The sequence below is a fragment of the Erpetoichthys calabaricus genome, chromosome 4 (assembly GCF_900747795.2).
Source record: "Erpetoichthys calabaricus chromosome 4, fErpCal1.3, whole genome shotgun sequence".
Lineage (NCBI taxonomy): Eukaryota > Metazoa > Chordata > Cladistia > Polypteriformes > Polypteridae > Erpetoichthys > Erpetoichthys calabaricus.
In genome coordinates, this window is record NC_041397.2 from 329492469 (window position 1) to 329519043 (window position 26575).

General features: G+C 39.9%; 2 protein-coding genes across 6 annotated transcripts in view; both read left to right on the top strand.

Moving 5' to 3' along the window:
* LOC114643553 (protein NLRC5-like) overlaps nucleotides 1-26575 on the top strand; it is a 5922889-nt gene that overhangs the window by 5037034 nt on the left and 859280 nt on the right. The window lies entirely within an intron of this gene.
* The window catches only part of LOC114643557 (NACHT, LRR and PYD domains-containing protein 3-like), a 1908976-nt gene that overhangs the window by 905213 nt on the left and 977188 nt on the right, over nucleotides 1-26575 (top strand). For 2 of the 5 annotated variants that reach the window (XM_051925779.1, XM_051925778.1), the window contains exons 5-9: nucleotides 1743-1847; nucleotides 1936-1962; nucleotides 3713-3751; nucleotides 3876-3893; nucleotides 15831-15997. The exons of the other annotated variants lie outside the window; for them this stretch is intronic. In XM_051925779.1, coding sequence (XP_051781739.1) covers nucleotides 1743-1847; nucleotides 1936-1962; nucleotides 3713-3751; nucleotides 3876-3893; nucleotides 15831-15997 — 356 coding nt within the window. The remainder of the gene's footprint in view (nucleotides 1-1742; nucleotides 1848-1935; nucleotides 1963-3712; nucleotides 3752-3875; nucleotides 3894-15830; nucleotides 15998-26575) is intronic. 5 annotated transcript variants of the gene reach the window in all.

Sequence of the window (26575 nt, forward strand, 5' to 3'; positions counted from 1 at the left end):
ACTACACGTAATGAGCCACAGTTACTGATGTGGACCTTTTAGGCTGCTTTTAGACAAGTCTATAAATGGTCTCCAATCTTCTGGCAAGTTTCTGCACTAGGACACTTATGTCAGCGCAGTAAACCAAGAATCCATCTTTGTTGAAAAATGCTGCAAACATTTCTTTTCTATTTTAATGCAAAGAGAAAGTTATATCTAGAGGTAATAAGTTTTTCTTTTAATTAGGACCCCAAGGACTCTGCAGCATCTTCGGGGAAGGCCTAGATCTCTTACTAATCATGACCTTCATCCTGACTGAATGTCTGCGGCTCATTGCTTAAATATGTTGGCCCAAATTCTTCATTGTCACCTGAACAATGTACTTTCTCCCTGGTACTGAGCTTCTACAGAACCAAGAGTATCAGGTGGGGTCAGGACATCAGGTCCATGTGGTGCAGGCCTGTTACTAATGAAATATTAGGAGAAATATTTTATTTCTGATATTTTGATTCTGAATTTTGAAGGAAATAACAATCGTCACCATGATTTCTGGGTTCATTCCATGTCATTCTTCTTACCTTTTGTGCCTGGTCTTAGTTCCTCAACACAAATGGAGAAGACACAGTGAGGGTCTGCTGTTTGTCCTGCTCACTAAGTTTCATTCCAAAGTAGGCATAATAAGGTTTTTTCAAAAAATCTGTTATGTTCTGTCTCTGTTTTTGACTAGAAACTAACCACAACTGTAGCAAAAACATCAGGACTGTTCTCACAACCTCTAGAGGCCATCATAAGGATTCACAGTATGACAATAAAAAATGAAAAAATCTTCCTGCAATGATTATTTACAAGTGACAGAGTCACACTGAGGTGTGTGTGCTGCCCTCCAGTGAAGTGTGTCATTGGTGGGGAAGGAAGGACAGGGCCGAACATGCTGCTACCTGCTGCTAGGACTCATCACTAGATTCAGCTCCAGCTAAATTCTCACCTTAATATTGAATAAGAACTGCTTTGCATTAGTTAAACATGTCTTATATATAAATGTCTATGTGTGGAAGTGTGTTTGTCTGTCTGGCCTGGAAGTGAGAGGTGGAGTCCGGCTAAGGGCTCCACCTTCGAGGATACACAAGCGAGGCTGGCACGTTGGCAAAGCAAAACCTCAGAAGAAAGACAGTTGCTTAGCCGCTAATGCACACACGATGTGAGCACGTCAGCAAAACGAAACCTCCTAGGAGAGACATGCCCAGAGTAATTCCTTTCAATTACTTGACATCTCTACATTTCAATAGTTTCTAGGACCCGGGCGCATGGGCTTACACAGCTAGTATGTTAATATTATTATTAATATTATTATTAAAATAAAATGTTGATATTTGATTCATTATAGTACCAAAAAATAAAATAAAAACCTAAAATAGACAGCTAAAAATGTGTTTTGTGAAGAATGTGAGGGAGATCAATGGTCTTCACTTTCTAATTCAGTCCCTAAAAAAGTTTAATAATCACATGGACTAATCAAAACAAATTTCTCAATGTCTACCTGTGTAATCCAAGTCCCTGCAGGCCCCTTTCAGTGTTATTGAGGCCTTTACGAGCACCAGTGCTGATAGTACCATACCAGCTGACATGCCACTGTGCGTTTTGATTGGTGTTCACTGGTCAAATGTCTTCACCTGGACATTCAGTCTAGACTTGTCATGTCTTTTATATTTGAAGAAGCTCACTGCCCACTCCCACATTCACACATTCTTCTCTTCTTTTTCCAGTTTTCTCTCCAGGAGTCTCTGGCTGGTCAGTAGTGTTCTGGTTATCAGTGGTTCTCTGTGTGGCAACAGCCATTCTGCTGGTGTTAAAATGGCAAAGAATGAAAGGTACGTCCTGAAATTGCAATCCTGTGTTGTATGCATTAAGATGACCTCCATGATTATGTCAACTCATCTCTTTGTTTCTTTATTTTAGATAAAAATGCAAATTATGACATGAAAGGTAAGGACACTTCAGATAAAATCATTGATCTTATGAGATTCAAATTCATATTCATATTTCACGTGTTGTTGCACTTTGAGCTACATTATTTGTATGAAAATGTGCTATATAAATAAATGTTGTTGTTGTTAGCAATTAAGAGTGTGATGAATGTACTGTACAACAACATCTATTCAAACAATTAAAATGTTTTAAATGTGGGACCTCATGAAGACAGTTATCAGGTACAGAAGATTAGAGTTCAAGACTCATTGAGCAAACAGGGACAATAAACACAAAAGAACAGGGTGTGTGTGTGTCACCATTTGAGAAGGGAGGGCTTACGCAGGGCTCAGTATGAGGGATAGAAACATTACTTTACAGATTCATTACTGTTGGCACTATATAAATTGGGTCAGGTTCGGGACAAATGCAGTGCCGATTCAATAAATAGAATTTATTCTTACCCAGCAGTCTTTGGAGTAGACAGGAATGGTGGGCTACAAAATTGTTCAAAAATTAAACAAGTAATGTAAAATATGAAATAACATGGATCACATACACACATCTGCGGTGGGTTGGCACCCTGCCCAGGATTGTTTCCTGCCTTGTGCCCTGTGTTGGCTGGGATTGGATCCAGCAGACCCCCGTGACCCTGTGTTCGGATTCAGCGGGTTGGAAAATGGATGGATGGACATACACACATACTTTAAAGTGCTCCCTAACTAAAGTTATTCAAGCCAGCTTTACTGTACAAAATAAAACAGAAAAACATTAAAATATATTTTCAAATGAAAATGCCATTAACAGACACTTGGACATGAACCCAGCATATGCAGGCTTAAAAAGAAAAACATGCAAATAATAAAAAGACTTTAACACTAACATCCGAACCCCACCTTACTAATCCCCCCCCCACCCACCTACCCCCCCCCTCCCCATTTCTTTATATTACCCTTGATTCCTGTCTGTCTAATCATTTTATTGTCATTATATTTATTATGCCATGGAGTTGACTTCATTCTCAGCAGCTTCTTTGTCTTCAATGGTTCAACTCAGTCTAATGTGCGATGCAACGCTGGATGAAAATTCTCAGCTTTATTAACCAACTCACTGCTGCTATCGGGTTTAGTAAATGGCAATAAAAAAGGGGGTTAGTTAGAAAATCTGACACTGAGTGTCCATCAAAAAGACACCTGGCAATACATCTAGATAGTAAAACAGGTCACTTTGGGGAGGAAATTTCATACGACCAACACAAACTACCGTTTGTATATTTTACGGCTTCTAATTATTTTTTTGTAGACCATGTTTTTTTTTGTTCTTTCCACATTTTATAACATTGATTCCTTTTTAATGTGTATTTTTTATTTTTCTCTCAATGTCAACTTAGTTACTGCAATTTTCTCTTCATGATTTCTAAATGTACTGCTGTTGAAGTTTCCATACCTAATTTTTTCTGTTTTTTTCTCTGTTAACTGTTTATATTACTGTATTTTTTTTGCTCACCATTGTTAATATATTGCTGCGATTTATATTTCCTGCTTCTATGCATCTTTATTAACAGTTTTATAAAACATTAGCAAGTAGTTTTACACCCTGAAATGTGTAGATGAATGTAAAATATTACTAAGTCACGTAGTTGACAATCAAATAAAAATCTTGATGACATTTTGGTACGGCTGAGTGAGTAAAGATGGAAGAGCAACTGTTTGTGGTGCTCAGTGACTTCATCTCCTTACCTTCTTATTTCTCTCTCTTCAATCCTCAGTCGACATTCTCCCTGTTTGGATCTTACGCAAGGAAATCGGTAAGATGAGATCTTCCTCTGAATTTACAGAAGTCCAAAGTTTAATATAAGAGTGAAGTGGTGATGTTTCCTGGATTGTGTGAATTCACTCTCAGTAATTCTGTTGTTTCTTTTCTGTTTTCAGAGATGGCACAACATCCAGGTACGTTCAGACTCCTGTCATTTGAGTTATAATTTTTTTTTATCTCATTGACTTGATTCGGCTACAGTGGAAGCTGAAAGTTACAGGCAGCTCAACAAAAGCCGGAGATGAAAAACTGAATATTACTTCAGTATAAATAACAAAATAACAGAATAGACAGGAAAAAAGGTAGGATTTGTCACGTTGTGTTTGTTGTATTCTTTAAATCAACTGGAATAGCCTGCTGTCCTTCTCCCTGTGTCGTCTCATTTTGTTTTGACTGGCCAGTTTATATCTGCCATATCCCAATATGTGTGTGTGCGTTAAGTTAACTGTCAGTTCTAAATATCCTCGTGTTAGTGTGTGTGTGTGTGTTACCCCGTGATGGCTTTTGCCCACTTAGTGTTGGCTCCTGTCTTGTAACCTAAGCACCTCTAATGGGTCCTCATGCCCATAAGCTAGAACTCAATGAAGTAACTTTGATGAAATGATGTACTTGTTATGAGAGCGCTGCCCAAAACTATTTGGCAATTAACTGAAGTTTACATTTACAGTACAGAATAATGAGATGATATACAATTCACCCACAGGCCATTTCATCTTCCTCTGTGACTTTTATTTCTTTTCAGAAGGAATGAACTTTATTTCATTTGAATAGTGTCAAAGTTGTAACAAAGGTAGACAGCTGATGAACAAAGTACAAAGATGTGTATTACGTAAGCGTAAATGACCCTTAAAGCCCAACGTAATGTAAATTGTTTCTCTGATTTCAAGTCTTCGATACAGTGCACAAGGAACACGTGTATTTCTGTTTTTGGATGTTTTAAATTCTATTTATTTAATTATTTGAACATTCTCCTGGTGACCTCAATTTGTCCCCATTTCAGATGATGATCCTGCCGCCTGCATCACCATTTTGTAGAGTTTCTAAGGCTGCAGTTAAACTGCTTGTACTCTTAATGCTGGTGACGCAGTCAGTTCCCTATCCATTCCTATTTAAGATGGTGGCATGCCAAGTCTGAACACTGAGTACAATTCTTAAACAAAAGTAATCCTTAATAATAGTTGGGTATTTCAAGGACCTTCACAACATTCACTTTGACTTTTCATTTTATTTTGTGTTTTGATTTTTCCAGTCAGTTTTGTTTCCTTTTTTTACTGCCATGACCCCAGTCTGCTCTTTGACTATGAGCTGCTGGCTCTTTTCATTCCTCCCTTTCTTTTTTACTTTTGCCTTTTAATACCCTTAGTGAGTGCCATGCCATTGTGATGTTTATAACACCTACCTGTTGTACATGAAGCTCACTGGTCAGTGCAAACACAGAGACCAGCAAATGAAGACACCAGATGAGGGATCAGTCAAACAGCCTTAGCAGATAAAATGACACAACGACAAATCCAATAGTAGGAGCAAAAGTCATGAATCTATTAACACAGTTAAACTCCTTCCACTAACCTGCTAGTTAATCGTTTATCAAGACATATCCTGAAACATGGACACAGATGGTAGTACACCACCATTTTAAAAAGGTGGGTAGTCATGACTCAACATGTCAGGTGATTCCTGAGTCATGTGACTAGCAACGAGCAACAACTTGGCAATGTCCATGCACAAAAATATAACGACAAGGCAGCAATGTCATTAGCAAGACAGCAAATTATTTTCATTATCATAAAAATTCCAAAATAAAAAAAATAATACAGTGGTTATTCCAGACTGCTCCTCTCATGAAGCCATGCTAGGTGATGTATGTTACTTTCATAGCAGCATAGACAATTGGAGATATATAATCCTCAAGGATTAACAGCATATATCAAAGATACTCTTCAGGCTGTTTGTTAGTTAGTTTGTAGATTGTAGTTTTCATTATGTCATATAGAACAAAAGTCCTATATGTCCATCATTATTAGATAGTTACGATTTTCATTTGTAAATATAATTGACTCAAGAATTTCTTTTTTTGTTTTTCATCAGTTGGTTGTTCAAACTTGTATTTTTTTTCTTTTTGCAATTTTTAAAATTTATATTATTAATACAGATTTTGGGAAATAGTTGTACCAGTATATTTTGTAAAGTTGTAAAGCTGTGTTTTACTTTAAAGTATTATAAGCAGCATTTAGTCAGCCCTTGCAATGAATTGAACATTTGTAGTTTTGGGTTTGTTCTCTCCAGTGTTTGAAGTGGAATAAAGGAGGGTCAGGAGGGGTCAAGTCCATAAATGTGAATGTAAGTTACAATGACTTTGAGGAGCAGAGGTGTGGGGGGCTTTGTGAGGTAAGCAGACTTTTACTGCCAGTACTCTGAGGGTCCAAAATGGGAAATTGCCAGTGCTGTGTACCAGTCAATACCCCCACACTTCAAGCACCGGTTTTCCCCCTGTAAACATATTGTGGGGATTTTTTTTTGGATAAAGGCAAGAAGACAACAGGGTTTCAAACGTAGACAATCAATGGAAGAACTTTTTATGGAGGACTGAAGCCCAAAACAGGAGAGAAGAAAAGCATTGTGCTGAATGGAATTGGTGCAAATAAACAATGCCATGAACTATGTACAGTGTCCAGCCCCTCTCTGTTTTAGCCTTAGAGGACCCCTTAACTGAGCTACACTACCATTTAAACTGATGAAGGGACAACATCTCTGACCCTAGGGTGCAGCTTCCTCCTCTACTGCACTTCTTTTTCCTTCCCCAACACCTAAGCTGGCAGCCACAGCAGGTGGCACTGACACTCAAGCTTTATAGTGTTTGCTAACCACATCCTCCACGAGCCTCGCTATACTTTCTCCTTATACTTTGCTGCACATTGTACATACCAAACGTGATTCCATCTCTTGTTTCCTTTCCAGGCCGCTGCTCCTTCTTCACTCATCCATCCACTATATTGGTCAGTGCTGCTCTTCATGTAGCCTGACTATCACTTCTGCTACAGACTTCAGCTGCATAAACCAGAAAGCCCCCCTTGCGGTGCTCAGAGTCATCTAAGCTACACGTTAGGTTAGCATACTTGCTATAGTATTAATAATAATAATAATAATGTTGCATTTTTTTTTCTGTAGTCAAAGCAGTTTTTAGGCTTAGTTTGCTATTGTGGGGGGTTTGACATATCGAAATCTGCTTTCTTAGCAGACATCTACTGTCTTAGATGTACCATGCTGCCAAATTTTAGCTTTTTGTTGATGAGTGATTGAGTTGGTCAGTCAGCTTTGCATTATATATTATTTAATTTATATAAATTATTTAATTTTTATATTTATACCACTGCGGTGGGTTGGCACCCTGCCCGGGATTGGTTCCTGCCTTCTGCCCTGTGTTGGCTGGGATTGGCTCCAGCAGACCCCCGTGACCCTGTGTTCGGATTCAGCGGGTTGGAAAATGGATGGATGGATATTTATACCATTGTCCACCACTTTATGCCCAAATGTTCCATAGACCTTTGCCCCTCTACCTTCCACCAAGATTTGAGCTACTCATTAAGTGTTCTAATCCCCTGAGTCCTTCCTGGACTGACACATGGCACAGGCAGAACTTCAGAGAAGACCACCCTGTCAGTTCTGCTCTTCAGCTTGGCACCTAACTGTTTTAATTTGGATTGCAGAACCGATAGCTTGTCCTTATATACGTGTCATTTTTTCCAACATGGACAATGACAACTGCATCCACTACCCCCAAGGCCAGGAGCTTATCCACCCCTTCTAGGGAGGCTCCTACCCGCACCACCAGAAGGCAACACATTGTGTGAAACTCTCCTTCTCTGGAGGAAGCCTGTGTCTCAGTCCCCCAAATGACTGAGTCCCCCCATTATCACTGCTTCTCTCTTATACGACTTGAACATCTGACTGCGTCCTGCTATTTTTTTTCATAATCCCCAGACACATGCAGACTACATCCATATACATTGACCATATACATGGTTGACCTAACTCTATTATTTCAGACACTAAAGTGGGCACTAAGGTGAATCTCACATCTGGTTACACAGTTGTGGTTGAAGGCAAGCAGGAGTATGAGGTCTATAATATTCGGGATTTTTGTTGTAGAGGTGTTATATTTAGTTTGTTACTGTGATTATGATCCTGAGAACCATTCCTGGATACCTTTTGAAGATTTGCATACTCCATAATTCTTCAGTCTTTTTCGTTTAACTCTCCCTGAAAATCAGAATGGGTGTGGCAGATGTTATCAGTGGTGTTTCTGATTGCATTTTCTTCATTTATTATTATTTTAACAATATTAGTAATGCTGGTATGTTCATATTATTGTGATTTTTTTTTGACTGGGTCACCATTATTTGTTTGTCTTTCGTTGTTCACATTGGCTACTACTGTGTGGTTTCTGGAAGTGCATTGTGTGAAGTCACCACACCAAGCTTATAAAACATGTCAATGTCCATTCTTCCATTTCCAAGAACTTGGAGTGTGTTAACGAAAAAACATTTGTATTTTCAGTCTCCTTGTGAGTTGTCAACCTTGAAGTTTGGTTGGCATAAATAGAAACATAAGAAATATGACAAACGAGAGGAGTTCATTCAGTCCGTCGAGCTCACTTATTTAGCTAATAGCTAAGCTGGTCCAACATCTCATCCAGAACCTTCTTAAAGATTATCAAGGTTTCTGCTTCAACTCCATGTCTTGGAAGTTTTTTTCAGATTCCCATAACTCTTTATTTAAAGAAGTGCTTCTTGATTTCAGTTTTAAATGCACTTCCCCTTCATTTTCACTGATATCCTCGAGTTTGTGATTCACCCTTTAGCTGAAAGAATTCTACTGGATCTGCTTTATCAATGCCCTTGAGGATTTTACATACCCAGATGAGGTCCCCACATGATATCCTCTGCTCGATACTAAACAGGTCTAATTCTCAGTGTCTGTCACAGTAGGACATGTCCTTCAGTCCCGTGATGCACCTGGCTGATCTCCTCTGCACATCTTCAAGTGCTGCTATGTCTTTCATGTAGTGTGGTGACCAAAACCTGACACAATACTCCAGATGAGGTCTTACTAGTGCATTATATAGTCAGAGTATAATGTCCCTTAACTTAAATTCAACAGATTCAACAGATTTTATGACATAAGCTAACTTTTCATTTTAATTGCTATTGCACATTGCTTAGTCACTGAAAATGTTGTGTCAGCATAAAACCCTAAATCCTTTTCAGAGATCTCTTCCTGTAGCTCAGTGTCTCCCATCTTGTATTTATAATTGATGTTTCTTTTGTTCATGTGTATCACTTTGTACTTTTGTATATTAAATGATGTTTTCAGATGTTCTCCCAGTTCTGAAGCTTGTCCAGGTCTTTTTGAATTCTTTTTGTTGCCTCCTCAGTGTCTGTCATTGCTTCCATTTCAGTGTCATCTGCGAATTTCACAAGATTACTGACTACATCAGAATCAATGTCATTAAAATAAATCAGAAAAAGTAATGTAGGGTCCAAGGACAGCCCCCTGAGGGACTCCACTGATACCTCACTCCATGTAGAGCAGTCTCATCTTATCGTTACGCTTTTTGTCTTGTCGGTTAACCAATTAGAGATCCACTTTTGTAGGTTACCTCTGATGTCTACAGCTTAATCTTTGGTGGGGATGAGTCAGAGAAGGGCTTATTTAAAGTCAAAGTAAATTCTGTGGGTTACTATATTTTTGTGAACTATTCCGGTTGCATTTTCAAAAAAACCTAAGGATTGGTTTGGCACGACCTTACTCTCATAAACCTGTGCTGGCTGCTGTTTAAATATTATTTTTGTTTAGGTAATTTCATAATTTATTTCTCATTATACTTGCCATCATTTTGCATGGCACAGAAGTAAAACTAATTAGTCTGTAATTACCAGAATCCATTTTATCTCCCTTTTTGAAAATTTGAGTCACATCTGCAACTTTCCAGTCCTCAGGTTCTTCTCCTTTCTGAAGTGACTGCTGAAATATTAATAATAAGGGTTTATAGATGACACCTTTTATTATAATTGGTAAGATCCCTTCAGGTCCAGGGGTTTTATTAGTCTTCATCATACTGAAACACATCTGACTCTTCTGTTTTAACACTAGAATTACCAGAGCCTACAAGAAAATCCGTTCGCACCTCTCCCTCAGCATCTTTTCTTCTATAAATGTGCCGATAACGACAAGCAGCAAGCAGCCTGCTATTCCATCCCCCACCGCCGCAGACCGAGCACAAAGTTCTCACAGCTCATGCCTTGATTGATTATCTGGGAATGAAGTGCTAGAGTTTTAGAGTGGAAATAATAGATCGTTATTTGGAACACATGCATTTCATGTGTGTTCTGTTTCTACAATAATCTGTGTAAACGCATTGTTAAAACAGGAACGTTTTCATATTTTAGTAATAAATGTTACAAAATGTAGGCATAAACTATAGAATGTGTGACGCCCGAAGTCCAAACATCAAATAAACACTTTCAGAAAAGGTTAAAGGATGATAGAACAGCTTCCATGGCATAGCAGTAAGATCTGCTGACTTGTAATCAAGAGTCCCCGGTTTGATCTCCACTGTGTCCTATATTTGCCGTTTTCAGTAGTTAGCTGCTCTTATTGTTAATATTATACAGTACACACATACATTTGGTTTGTGTCTGTAACAGACGCTGTACATTTATAGGACTTGTAAAAGTTAACTTTTTTGTTTTCACTTTTATTCTCTCAGTCACGATCACGATACATACTACCGCCCTAGGGATCTGACGCTGATAGTTTTTATTTGAAACTGGGAATAACTGTAGCTGTGAGTGGTGTTTTGAGACAATGGAACTGGACATTCTCTGATCTGGAGGGATTAAAGCAGACACACAAACGCTGGTGAATCTGCCTTCTTCGTATCTCACCGTCACTTGATTTTTTTAAATTCAGTTTTATCGAGTGTTCCTGCTCACACAGAATGAGTATGCACCTTATGGTCTATGACAGGGGTAGGCAACGTCGGTCCTGGAGTGCCACAGTATGTGCAGGTTTTTGTTCCAACCCAGTTCCTTAACGAGAACTCAATTATTGCTGATGAAGCACATATTGCTTAAGTGACATTTTGATGCTTCATTTTAGTGGTCTCGCTTGTTAAGGTTCTCCAACCTTAATTGCTTATTTCAATCTTAAACTGCTGCATTCAGTGTTTTAATTGCTCCTTATTAGCAATAAGATGTAAAACAGGGGTAGGCAATGTCAGTCCTGGTGAGCCGCAGTGGCTACAGGTTTTCATTCAACCCAATTGCTTAATTAGAAACCAATCATTGCCAATCTCAGACCTTATTTAATTTTATGGCTTGTTAGTCTGTGCAATGTAAGGCTTTTATATCGTAGATTTTTTCCTTTCCAAGGATATCATCCAAATGATTTGAAGCCTAAAACAGATCATTTTCAGTCTGTCACATTTTTCTATTAAGTGTTTTATTAAATCAAACAGTGCATGATGAACACACACAGATGTAATTGGAAAAAAGCTAGCTGGAGAACTGCTGGCTGCTTTGTCTTTTACATCTTATTGCTAATAAGGAGCAATTAAAACACTGAATGCAGCAGTTTAAGATTGAAATAAGCAATTAAGGTTGGAGAACCTTAACAAGCGAGACCACTAAAATGAAGCATCAAAATGTCACTTAAGCAATATGTGCTTCATCAGCAATAATTGAGTTCTCGTTAAGGAACTGGGTTGGAACAAAAACCTGCACATACTGTGGCACTCCAGGACCGACGTTGCCTACCCCTGGTCTATGATGTCAAAAAAAAAAAAAATAGAGACGTAGGTATATATGATATTTGGAATTATTCATTTTATGACCTTTTATGAGGTCAGTTCAGCGCTCTATGCAATCATCAAATTCAAATGTTAACAGTTCACACACACGCAAGGACTGTCTTTCCTACATTTATGACATGTGTACCTGTTGCAATGTGCATACTTCTGTCTATGCTGTGGTTTCTATTACACACCTGAAAGAAAGAGACAATATATTGTATTTGACATTTTGAAGAAATCATTTTATGACCTGAATAGTACCAATCAGAAAACATCATCACACTAATGCAATATTATTTGAAAATGAATAGCGTCAGATCGGGTGTGAATTTATGCTGGCACTGTTAATTAGAGTCAGATCAGGAGAGGTGATGGTGTTAGAGTGTGATCGTGATTGAGAGAATAAAACTGAAAAAAGATAACTTTTACAAGTACCATAAATTTATACCCAATGTCCCATATATTTGTCTTTTTGCAATAGACCAGGCATCCACACACTGCAGCACGGTCACTTCTGGGTATCTTGTGGCGTAATCGACTAACACGAGCAAATACTGAAACCCATTTTTACTCCTGGGAAGCGGACCAACAATGCCTAATCCCACCCTCTCAAAGGGGACATCTAAAATAGACATCGGTACAAGGGTTACCTGACAGGTCTATGAGCAGAAACTGTTTGACAGTTGGGACATGCCTTGCAGAATTGCTCCACATCCCGGCCCATATTCACTCAATAAAAGCGTTTTGAAATGCATTCTCTCATCTTTTCCGCACTGAGGTGAACCCCCCCCCCCCCCCCCCCCCAAAACATGACTTTGATCAATTTTTGAAACCTTCTCCCTTTGCCCACTTGGCACCACCAGCTGCTCAATACACCCATCACCCATGCAATCAGAAATCACCCGATACAGGAAACCATCCTTTATTTAAAAATGTGCTGTTTTAAAGTTCAGCTCCTCTCTCTCCAGATAGTAAGAGTCATTTGTGATGTGCGCTTGTCTAAATGCAAATTCCAAGGTCATATTGGCTTGTTGCAGGCAAGCAAACTCTATTTGAATGGCAGCCGCTACTTCCCCTGAGCCCGATGAAGCACTGCGCTCAACTCCCACTGCACTGCAGTGGTGTGCTGGGGAGGCAGCATTAAGAGGAAAGACGCCTCACGTCTGGACAAACTGGTGAGGAAGGCAGGCTCTATTGTTGGCATGGAGCTGGACAGTTTAACATCTGTGGCAGAGCGAAGGGCGCTCAGCAGGCTCCTATCAATTATGGAGAATCCACTGCATCCACTGAACAGGATCATCTCCAGACAGAAGAGCAGCTTCAGCGACAGACTGCTGTCACTGTCCTGCTCCACAGACAGATTGAGGAGATCGTTCCTCCCCCAAACTATGCGACTCTTCAATTCCACCTGGGGGGGTAAACGTTAACATTTAACATTATACAAATTATTGTCTGTTTTTCACCTGCATTATTATCATTCTTTAATTTAATATTATTTATTGTATCAGCATGCTTCTGCTGGAGAATGTGAATTTCCCATTGGGATTAATAAAGTATCTATCTATCTATCTATCTATCTATCTATCTATCTATCTATCTATCTATCTATCTATCTATCTATCTATCTATCTATCTATCTATCTATCTATCTATCTATCTATCTATTATATAGTGCCTTATCTATCTATCTATCTATCTATCTATCTATCTATCTATCTATCTATCTATCTATCTATCTATCTATCTATCTATCTATCTATCTATCTATCTATCTATCTATCTATCTATCTATCTATCTATCTATTTCATTTTCATCCGTATTGGGTGTCCGGTCCAGGGAGGTTGTTGGTGTGAGCGACAGCATCGAAAAGTTTGCCAGCTGTCCCGGGTCTTCACTTGAGGATTTGTCCCCCACCTCGCTGGACAACTCCAGTTCAATTTCAAACCCGATTCCTTGACTGACATTGTCAGCGGTGAGCCCCTCTCTATCCACTGCGGGGGCAGGCACTCTGCAGGTGGCCAGAACCCATGGGAAGAGGATATTCCTCTTACCTATTAAGAGTGGCCAGGGTGAGCACCCCAAACCTTAAAGTTCTTCACAGGGAGGAGTTCTTCTTCAGAAGGAGTAATGTACTGTTGTATGTTTTAATGTCCCCATGGATGCAGCAGATGTGCACTTGCTCTGTGGTCTTATAAGGAGTTTTGCCTGGAGTGAGTCATGGTGGACTACGCAGAAGTCAGTCCCAGAGTCCAACAGTGATAAGATTTCCCACCTGGCCAATGTAATAGAGAACTTAACATTGTCCTCCTTTAACATCGTGGGGGACACTTGTGAGCCGCATACCTGGGCCAGATCGATAGTCATGGTTTGTGTAGGTGGGAGGTGGTACTCCCGAGCCAGATGTCCAGGTTGATCACAGCAAAAGCAGTTGTGTTCAGTCTGCACTATGATGTTCCCAAGATGGCGTCTTCCACCCATGGTGCTGGTGACCCTAGAAGTCTGTGCTGGCTGAACTGAAGTTGGGGTCAAGCCTGGGTAGCCCCGTTGTTTCCAGGTGGCTTGTGTGCCCTCCAGTCTGTGGGTCAGATTCAGAAGCGAGTGGACATCGTTCCATAGCATTTCATCACAAAGGCCCTCGTCTATCCCCGACCGGACTACATCAATAGCGAGCTTCTCCACAATGCACTCAGAAGTGTCTTAGCTAATCCAGTTGTAAATCAGGAGTACAAAGTCCTGGATCTGTCCTCGTATAGGGTGGTCTGGATCAATATGCCAAGACAAAGCTTATGCCCCTTGGCCACAGGGCTCACTGCCAATACGGAGGATGATCTGTTGCTTCAGGAAGTCATAATCATCAAGTCTTTCAGGAGGGAGGTTTCACACAACATTTAGGGCCTCCCGTTAAAAACACGGCCAGGATAGTCGGCCAGGCTCCCCTGTCTCAGCGCGTCAATGTTGCCATGTGCTCAAAGCAGAACAGCAAACTCTCTGGGCTGTCCGAGGGAGCCATCTTCACCAGCACATGCCCGGGGAGCACGAAGACAGGAGCACCTGCAGGATCCTTATTTTACTCCGCTGGTAACAGGATATCATATGCCTCTTGGAGTTTCATTGGTGCAAGACCCCACTCCTGGTACCATGTGATGCGTGCACCCCAAAACATGAGGCTTATTTATTGTAGTGGGATCTACCATTCTACTATACGCTGACACAGCAAACGGGCAGGGTCAGGACCAGGTCAGTAGCCAAGTTATACTGTTCCCTGCATTTATAATGTTCCTTGCATCACCCATCGGTGACAGGCTCTTATAGAGAGATCTTGATTGGCTCGTAGTTGCTTCTGCGGCGATCTAAATTGTTTTCCGCACTTGACTTACTCGAAGTATCTATAAATTTTGAAGCAGAATGAATAATCTAGATGTCACAATGTCTTAATCTGTGAATGTGTTCAGTTAGGGCAGAACCAAATCAAACATAGTTAAACAGAGATCAGAAATAATTTAATGGAGTAATATTTAAATTCTGAGTCTTAGCTCTGTAAGTTATAATTAAATCTAATGTGTGGTTATAATTATGAGTTGGACCTTTGACCATCTAACAAAACCCTACTGAAATTAACAAATAAATAAAACATTTGTGAAAAGGGTCAGTTTCCACATAGATGTGTACATTAAAATCCACATCAATGTGACAATATTATAATTTATAGACAAATCAGATAAAAGGCTGCAAAATTTAGTCATGAACAATGAATATACCCTGGTGGTGGCATTACAGTTGTGCTGGAATCTATTTTAATATATATTATGAAAGTCCTTCTAATAAATTATTGACCATTTACACAGTGGATTTGTATTTATTTTGTAGTTTTTTCACTGAGGTAAAAGTAGAGGCCGGTTAGGTGACATGCTAGTCATAGTGAGACCAGTGAACTTAACAAAGGCCCACAGACATGGGGCTAGCAGAGACACCCCAGCAGTGGACAGAAGAGGTGATGGAAACCGCAGGGCAGCTTGAGACTGAAGTGTTTTAATTTCTGAGTAGCTGAGTCACTGTAGCTGGAATACGTTGTTTCATTTATCTATAAACCGTTGAGTTCATACAAGAATTGTGATTTATGTTCATGTACTTGACTATAGGCAGGAATACCAGACTGACTTTTGACCCATCATGTCCACAGCTCCTTCATCACGCTCCTTTTTTCTTTCCTCACTGCAGCTTTCACTCTGAAGTTTTCTAAAGTTATTAATGGATTCTCTCATGAAGATCTCCTCAAGATCACGGAGAACTACAAGCCTCAGCTGGCCTACGTGATGAACTTTGACATCAGCAGCGTCCTGCATACCCTGGTCACCAAGGGCACTCTTACCAAAAAGGAGGCAAAGGTAGGCTATCTCCCTGTTACTGGTTTAAACTGGTCTTTGGTCTTGTCCCATTACCAGTTGTCATTAAACAGTATTTCCTTGAGATCAGATTGGTTGTACAGTCGACTTTAAATTGCTCATTTTGACACCATTTAATGCTGAGAGCTATTTTAGATTGTCATTTGACCAGATGTCCAGGTTAATGCCAACGTCAAATATGGAAGGGAAATTCGCACCAGTGGGTGACGTTATGAAGCAGGCAGAGGTGGAAGAGGAGATGTCAATGGTTTGTAGTGCAGGTCGTGAGTGTAAGAACATAAGAAAAGTTTTGGCAAGAACCGGACATTAGACCCAGCACAGCTCATCAAGCCCGAGTATTTCTGATAGTCCACATAGCACTAACAGGTTTCTAATGTGATCATATGAGAAATGCATTTTAAAGTCACAGTTGGGATCCAGTCATGAATTCCCTTCATAATTTCAAACACTCCAATCATTTCACCTCTTAATCTTTGTTTAGTTAACCTGAAAGCATTCAGTCCCACATCATATCAGCCTCATTAATGGCTTCTGTATCAATGTCTAGCTGTGGGCAGTCAGGAGTACTTTCAAGTTTCAGGCCATGCCATTGTCTTTTCCTTTTTATTATTTTTACATCATATTTGAAACACTTTTAACATTTACTGTATACACTCACGGATAAGTTCTCCCACGGATAAGTTGGACTTGATTTTACTGTATAATTTCTGACATTTTATAATGTCGGTCGTATAAGTTGAATGTGGAAAACACATGCTATTGGTCCAAGAGATTACGATATGCTAACACCCACCTGAGAGAGTCACCATGGAGCACACGCCTTTTTTTTCTATGTATTGTCCCTACTTGACCACATGATAATACCTGAACTATTCTGAAGTGACGTTTGCACTGTTTTGTGTTTTTTGTATCTCACACCCTCATACACCTTTATCATAAAAGCATCCCTTATCTACAATGGAGCGTTCGATCAGAAGAAAATATGAAGCTGGTTTGAAATTAAAAGTCATTGAAGCGGCAAAATAAATTGGTAAAAATTAGACGTGCCTGAGAAACTGGTGTGAGATTGGAGGAAGCTAGATGTAAAAACGAAAAATGTAAGCGTCGTATTTTTGAACGGGCGTATAAGTTGGGTTCTGATTTTATGACTGATTTTTTGGGTTTCAAGACCTGACTTGTACGCGAGTATATACAGTAAATTACATCAAACTCCATCTGACGCATGTCTGCCTGTCCAGGTCTATTGATTTTGTTTTTCTCTGTCTAATGTATCTGCGATTCCACATCCTCATCAGACCTAACAAGCTTCTTTTTAAGATTCCTATTGAGGTTATTTATGCAAAATAAAAGGAGCAGCGGCCAGAACTGACATACTACATGTGGTCATTTTAAAATCACCTCGATCGGAAAAGTTCATTTCTTCTCCAGATGTTGAGTTATTTCAAACCCCTAAACCCTTCCAGTACGTTCTTTCCTGCTCCTTTTGCTCACCTCTAGCACTTTGTACTTTTCCCCATTAAATCCACTTTTTCCACACACTTTTGTATTATTTTTGTGTCTGCCATTCCTTTGATTTTTAGTGTCTTTTTCAAATTTTACAAGCTTACTAATGATTGTACACTGGACTTTGTGGGATTAATATAAATTAGTACAAGTAAGGGGGGGTTCAAGGACAGAGCACTGAAGGACCCCACTTCAATTAACCAACTCAAGATCCAGTTCTGTAAAGCAGGTTATCTCTTATGCTAACAGCTTCCCATTCCAATATTAAACTTTGGTATTTGGAATGGTTGGCAAGCTTTTGGAAAGTCACAATAAAATGTTATCATGCGAGTCACATTTGTCTACTCCTGGAGTTGTTCTCCTGCCATAAACCTCAGCCAGCTCTGATTTAGGAGATTGTTTCCATACACGTTGTCTTCTCGTTTATCTCTGGAGTTAAAGTTAGACTTACTGGTGTATAATCACTGTTATGGACTCCCTTCTTGCGGGTTGGAGCCTTCTGTGCAAATGTCCCGTCCTCAAGTCCTTCTTCGTCTAATGTGACCATTGGAATTTGACTCTTAAAGATTTATACTGGTTATACTATTGTTTGCTTAGTATTTGCGCTGATGTCTCTCTTCTCACGAGTTTATGTTTTCAGAGAATATTTTGCATTTAGCATTATTTATTACATTTCCTTTAAAATTACTGTTATTTTTCTCCTTTATTATTATTTTTACTATGCCGTTTTTGTGCAGACACAGCCTGACTTAACTGGCCTGCAGCGGCCTTGAAATTATTCCAAATGTGTCAGTGAACACTTGGTGTTTGTTTTGCAAAGAAATACAGAAGTCCCTGTTAACTCCTTTACTTTTATCTGTCAGATAACTCACTAAACTGCAGGTCAATCACAAACACACCATCATCCCAGAATGAAGCTGTCCACCATGGTTCTCATCTTGATGGTAATAGATAGCCATTGACTCAGCGTGTGTGGCTGTAGGGTGAGCTGTGAAGAAGAAAATGATTCATCATGTTGTGATCGGCTCAGTTCTTCAGAGAAGACCACTGATGGTGTGACAGCGCCTTCCTCTAGTGATAGTGAAGCATATGGTGGCTCACACCGCCACTTTCTAAACGTGTGTGATGTGACAAGATTGCTGGGAAGCTCTCAAAGCTGTCATTCACTGGATCTCCAGGGTACAAGGTAGAGATAAAGAATTTCAATGTGTTAATAAGTGATGGCACATTAGCCCACGTTAGACGTGCACAGAAACTTATCAAGCAGCAAACACTGAAGTCAAATTACAGGGTACCGATGACGACCGATGTCAGGTATGACAAGCGGCTTGCTTGCTCTGCACTTTCCTTTACATCAACAATCAATCTTTATTGTCACATATACAGAGTACAGTGTGCAAGTATAATGAAATTCTCATCTGAGTGTCCACCTCGCTGGTACAACCATCGATTAACAGTTATAGTAATGGTGCAATCAAAGGTACAGAACAATGAAATATAAAAATATTGTGTGATGGCTCACAACATACAATCTGGAGTACAGAAAATGAAGTAGAACAGGGCAGTGGAATAAAGCGAGCAGTTCTGAGGTTCAGGAAGAAGAATAAAGTGCAGAACACATCAACCTAACAGGACATCCAGTATGGAGATCACAGTAAGCAGCTCACACATAAATGGCAGGGACATTTCGAAAGCCTGAAGCTGAAATCCACTCATCAGCTAAACCTTTGAAACGCCTTATGGACAGCAGATCACAAGTTATAGAACAGCTTTTCTATGGACATCGACTTATCTGGCACTTCACGCAGTATTCCTTTTTAAACACAAAGCTGTTCTTTGATAGAGCGATTCCCTCGAGTCCCCACACCTGAGCAGAGTATTGTGGTGGATGAGCCCCTCGTGCTCTCGAGTGGTCAGTTGGCAATGCCAGTGCTGCACATCTCGGTCATGGACTGAGCTGCGCCAGTGTCTCTACCAAATAGCAGGTGAGGTTGTTTGGTAGCGTCACACGAGGCCCAGCGTCTGCAAACTGTTAAAACACAAAGTCTGCTGGTGTTTCATTTTTCTTTTTTTGTTTTTCTATTTACTTATTCAGTGTACTTTTCTTTCTTAGTTTTACCTTCACAGCTGAACATGCCTGATATTGTGAAAATCATTCTGTTTCAAAATACTGTTTTAAATTATGTTTCCCTCCCCCTCTCTCTGAAAATTGATCATTTAAGGATTCTAGTCAATCCTTTGTAACATTATACATGGCAGTCCCTCACTTTTGCTCTTGAGTTTCACTCCAATGGCCATCAAGCCTCATTTGAAGCTTTGACCTGACATACTCTCTCCATTTGTTCTGGTAACTCTGCTTAAAATGTTTAATGTTCTTCACAGTAACATACATAAAGCAATATAAATAGTTCAACTGTGTTTATAATCAAATTGTCAGTGAATTAAAAAGAGTAAGAAAAGAGCAGTTCTCATTTGAAACATAATCTAAAACAAACAACATGTCGACTAATTTCATAAATCTTACTGGTTTGGCTGAGATGCATTGAGTCAGTGTGTGTAACACAAAACCAAACCTCAGTGTACTTACTGCGTCTGGAACCAAGTGTGTATCTCAGCAGCCCGGAGCCTCCACCCTGGAGCACCACGTAGGTGGGGTTCACTCCAGTGGTCGCCAATAGAGTCTACGCTCAGTTACACTGCTGTACAGTTTAGGGCGATGGGAGGATTGTTATCTGACTCAAATAATGACGAGTGACCAGTAATCCAAATGACATAAACATGCAGTCCAATGGGTGGGCCTCCTCCAACTCAACTCCACCTACTTGGAGCTCCAGGGTAGAGGCTCCGGGCTGCTGAGGTACCAGACTCTCAGTAGTTGTCCTGCCTTTATTCCCATTGGTAAATCCATACCTCCCAAGTCAATCAGTCTGTCTGGTAGCAGGTGGGGGTGCAGAATGAGAACCAGTGGGCTTGAACATCACAAATGTTTCAGCTGTAGTACATTTGCTTGATAACACTGGTTGATGAAAAGTTTTACCACTTTGTTGAGGCCTGCAAGAGGTAAATAATTCTATCTGGTTAAAAGTTTTGTTCAGTAAATAAAGAGTAGTTAACGTGGTTAATTGTGATTTATACATTAGCATAAGCACCGTGTGGATTGTGGTAAAAGCCCATTGATATTAGTTAAAAACCACAGAGTTACTTCTTCTGGAATTATTATGTAGACCGGCGTCTTAGCTGATTAATCTGATTCAAGAGACGGAGTTCAGTGCCTGATAACCTGAAAAAAAAACAATGAAATAAGTCACCCCAGTAAATGAACGTTTTGTTAAAATGTTTACAGGAAACTCAGCTTAGTCATCATAGTCACATTTTTACATTTTCATGATATGCTCAATGCAAGTTCTCTTCTAGTAAAAATTATTTGGATTACGTGACATTTTTCTCTGAGATTGCGGCCACTTGCCTGTTTTTTGGTTGTCTTTGGACCTTCTGTGTTTTCTCCACACCTTTCCTCAGGAGTTTTTACAGATGAAGCCTCAACTTTTCTTTTTCACCTTGGAGATTGAAGGCTTTTAATTGACCCACTGATTCTTTTTGTTTTTTTAATGACAAATGATAAAGGCTGTGTGAACTTACACTATTCAGGAGTAGTCAGATCATGAATCATGGAGATTGCTTATCTACAGTATAATTTAGCACTTTGAACAATAATGGTAATTTTCATGAGTATTAATGTGTGTTTCTACTTTGAGTAGTTGATGTTGATTCTGAGGTATCTCTTAATTCTCTCCGTTGGTGGTTGTACTGTGCGCCGATATGTTCATAGAGGTTTATTTTGTGTGATGTTATTATCTGGCTGGCACTTTATCATCACTTGCACTAGTAACCTAAGGCCTTGTGTAACACACTGTCTCTTTCTCATTCCGTCACGTGCCTGATCTTCCGCAGCTCCCTCCATGCAGCTCCTAATTTGCTCTGCCAGTCTGCACCTTCACGCTGCTGTTTGCTCCTCACACCTCACTTGGGGTCAGAGACAACACCATCGGAGATCACTTCATTAAGTCCGTGAGCTGATCCAATCCCAAACTAGGATCCCCTTCAAGACACATGTGATGAGCACATACCCAGGGCCATGGATTTAAGCAGAGGAGCAAGTCTCACAAACTCTGCTCTTCATCATCATCATTATCTCCCTCCCTCTCTTATTCATACACACACACACTCACCCTCTGCATGGCTTCTCAGGATGGTTCCGCCCCTTCTAAGATCATCCAAAGTCTGGTTGGCCTCACTAAAATTTTATTGCCAAAAGCACCACTCCTCATGTCACCTCTTAATCTCTGAGTTGTTCATCATCTTCAGTCTTTCTCCGTCAGATGCTCTCCTGAGTCCTGAATCAGCCTAGCTGCCCATCTCTAGACTTCCTCTAGTGCTGCGTTGTCTTTTTTGTAGTATGGAGACATAAACAGCATGCAGTACTCCAGATGAGACCTTTAGACTCTTCTTAGCCTTATTTAGTTTTATTGTATGATTGTTCATATTGTTTTTTAATAGTTATTTATTTTTATTTTCATGATGATGATGATGAAGTCATCACAATGCCACTGTGTGGTGATATTGTCCCAGCAGGCCTCACTGTTTTAGACACCACTCGCACAGTTACAGTCATATTGTTTGTTGCAGTCACCACCATTAGCAGTCATGTGTTGCTGGAATTATTACATGTGACAAATTCATAAAGCCACTTCAGGATGGGAGGAATGCCTCTATGGACAAGAGTCACTCAGTACATGGAAGGAGATGACCGACTTACAGATATGGTGGTGACACTTCTTAAATACACTTGTCAAATACAGAAGTACGTGATTACCTTCATTTCTCATGTCCTTGCTAGTTACTGATAGATAGACCCTCTGAATCAGGATTCTGCTACCCTTGACTGTCCTGGTTCTTTTATCACTGCTTGTCCTTGTTGAGAAGTTAACACGGAAAAACATAGACATATACCCACATAAGTACAATACAAATTGGCCATTTATTCTTCCACAATAGGCATATGCAGGGTGCTTTTCAATCCAAACTGTCCCAAGTCACCTATGTTTGGAAAATGACCACAGTGACATTCAGACACGAGGTGACTGCAGCAGATCCTTCATAAGTGTCAATGCAATCATTCCAATTGTGTCTCCATGGTCACTGAGCAGAGAAAGAAAATGGAAAACACTGACTTACTGAGTCCTGAGGTCTTGTAGATCAATATGGATATCCTCACCAAGATGTCCTTATCATCCAACAAGAATGATTGCAGACTTTTTTAATATATCTGAACATATATAAAGGTGGTCTTCATTTAAGCAGTATCCATAGATAAGGGTGATAAAAGACAACAAACATCAGGCCACATTTACACTTTGTAGTCCATTTTATACTTTAAAGAAACATAATAAAAATTTCTCATGTGGTAAAGCTAAGTGCAGCCTTACATTTCTCGTTACCTCAGATATCTCACACTAGAATGATCAGAACACCATTGTAGAGGATTTAAACATTAGACATTTAGTTTGTTGTTGGAAGTGTGTGTTATCACCATGTCAGGGCTGAAGAGCTCACATGATACGCTGAGATAGAAGGTTCTAGATGCCTATGAGTCAGAGAAGATATTTAAAAGATCGCCAAACAATGGACAACAAAATGTAAATGTGGGCTGGGCAGCTTAACGTCATAGAGTCTACTAGGAAGTCTTCATTGTACCAGAAGACACGTAAGGATAACGTGAGACCATCTGTCAGAAGATTGAAGCTCAACTGAAAGCGGACCTTACAACATGACAATGGCCTTAAACACACCAGTGCATCCACCAGGAAATGGCTGAAAAGAAAAAAAGAAATGGAGAGTTCTGGAATGGCCAAGTCAAAGCCTGGATCTGAATCTCTTCAAGGAGTTTGGGGTCTGAAACACACGACACCCCTCAAACATCACACCTGTGAAAGAATTCTGTCTGGAGGGGTGAGAAGACCTTTCTCCAACTCGATGTTACTGCTGGACAGTTATAGGAAATGCCAACCTGAGGGGGCAACACCAGTTATGAGAGCCAAGGGGCAACTCACATTTACCACAGACTGAAATTCTATCTAATTTCATTGTTTTTTCAGTGTCTATCTATCTATCTATTGAAATCTCCTTTATTTTAAGATACTCTATAAATGAAGATCAAATCTTGATATGCATTCCATGGGGTGTACTTACTTTTTCACATGACTGTAAAACAATTAAAGAGCCAGAGAGGATTGTGGAGCTCCAACACAAGCATGTTATGCTCACATAATTTAGTCTCCATTCTTGAATTAAACGCTAAGACTGATTTGGCTTTTCTAATATCGGCAGGCAAGTCATTCAGATTTTGGGGGTCCTACGATTCAGGACTCAAGTCGTTCAGGTTTGCCATTCCTGTTTCCTCCTCCTTGTTTTATCTTCAACTGGGGTCTTTGTGCGCAGTTTCACATACTTTACATTTTTTGCAGTTTCCATATCCCCTAAGTTCAGACCTGTAGCCCTTCTCTTCTACTTGTCACATAAAGCTTTCTATAAACTCCTGTCTGGGCTTGTGAACTTCCTTAACATACAACCGTGTGCTGGAATTCTGTGTTCAGAAATATTAAAAAGTCATCATAAAACACCAACTAGCAGTGCACCCCATTCAAAATTCTACAAAGATTTTATTCAGCATCCCCACATAAGCACCATTTTATGGATTTGACTCCACCACGTCTTTGTCACTTCTGTTTCTTAAGTGCCTTGCCACTTACTTCCACATGTCCTGGCAGTGTCCCCCAGTTGCTTCTCTCTGGTCTTATGTGTCCAAAATGGTCTCTTCTGTTCTTAACATAGAAGTCCCCCATCACCTCTGGATTGTTCTCTCTCTCTGTGGACTTCATCAGATCTTAATCACTTGAGCTACTATTGCTGTAAAATCTGTGCTGGCCTCCCACTTTAGATCCCCTGACGTTGGCCCACTGGACGTCATTGGTCTTTATCTTCACCCTCTTGGAACTTTGAGCATCGAAGATCAACAACTCATTGAGTTCTACAATTCAGAGATGGCTCAGTGCAGATCAGTGGATCAGGAATTGGGTGATGGAGTCTCCTCTGTTTGCTGTGCCTTTCAGTTTTGGTTTCTTTTATTTTACCTTCACAACATCCCAAGGCTGTGGTGTGTGGGGATATCTTGATAGTTTTCTGTTGTTAATAAGACCATTTTATGTTCTCTTGTCAATATCTAGTAACAGGTTTAATAAAAAATGTGACGATAAAAAAACAAAGCTTAATTGAAAGCCCCTGAAGGGACATAAGACCCGGTGGTCTGTGGTGGTGCGTCTCACTGCTTTGAATTAACTGCACAGCAGTATGTGGGCTGCGCGAGGCGAGTGAATGAATGAACTTACAGGCTTTTCCATAAAGGCCAGTCGGTGCAAGAGGTGCCATAATCTGTAAACTTCCCACTGAGTCTGGTAATGTTAATGTAAGAAAGAGGAGTAGGCCATAAAAATAAGATCAGGTACTGACCAGGGGCCTCATGTATAACGCCGTGCGTAGAACTCACACTATAACATGGCGTAAGCACAAAAGCGGGATTGTGCGTACGCACAGAAAAATCCAGATGCAGGAATCTGTGCGCACGCATACTTTCACGTTCTTCTACTACATAAATCCCGATCAGCGTGAAAAGTAACGCACGTGCACGCGCCTTCTGTCCCGCCCCAACTCCTCCCAGAATTACGCCTCTTTGAATATGCAAATCAATATAAATAGCCTTCTGTGAAAAGACAATGGGAAAAGCACAGGGGAAAATATAAGAATTTCAGCGAATACCAAGTGGAGGCAAAGGAAAAACGTTCTATTTGTTGGTTTAAACAGTGGTATAATCAACAAAAGAAAGTTGATCGAGTGACAGAGTGTCGGAAAAACTCGAAAGATCAAATTCACAAAGTCGCACAGTGCCCGAAATAAAAAAGAAATCACATATCAAAGTCGCCGTGAAAAGGCAAGTCATAGCCCACCGTCTGAGTGTCATATGAAAGCGTATTAGGGTACAAACAAAAAACATAGGCACACAGTGGGAAAAAAGCACGAAATGTGAACTTTAATCTCGAAATTTCCACTTTAATCACGTAGTTTATTTTGCCATTAAAGTAGAACATCATAAACTTCATCTTAAAATCGTTTATTTTACTAGTTTCTCAAGTAGCATGTTAAATGCTTTGTTCTGTGTTTGATCTTCTATGTGCTCTGTGTGTGAATCACTACGTACTTCCGTTCTTTCTCTTTCTCCGACAGGACACAGAATGCATTACATTCGTGATATTATAGCTCTCTGAATAATTAAAATACTGAGATGTATACGTGATATCATTTTCATGATGATAGCAATAAAAGCATGTTATTAAACATGGGAACACGGTGGCACAGTCATTGTTCATATCTCACGCAAGAGGCTTGCTGCACCATGTGCGACCTTCGATGAAATAATTTATTACAGAAGTGCTGTCTCTTTCAAACGTACTAACCTCCAATTCCTGCCCATACTCTTCTTTCTCCAATCGCCACACAATCAGCTCTGTAATAGACGTTAAGCCATTTGTAAGCTTAGAACGCCGATTCTTCAAAACTTTTAAGGAACATTGAAATATCTTCGTAGTACATGTTTAATTATTCTATTTGTCTATCCTTCCAGTGTCACGTCAGCACCAGCAAGAATACAACGCAAGGCAGGAGCTATCCGTGAACTAGCTAGCGCTGCGGCACCGTGTCCTCACATGTTTAATTATTAACAATACAGATTATTTAAATGAAGTTAAAGTTTTATCTGTATACTATAAGCAACATATTTTGCTGCATTTCATCTTAAAAATGATATAGTCATCATACGCGCTTTATAAAGTAGTGCAGGTTGTGCAATATTATAACTGTAGTGTAAGTTTACAGTGAGGTGATTGTACTTCCAAACAGTTCTACAAGGAGCACTTGATGGACTGATTGAGTGCGTTTATAGTTCTT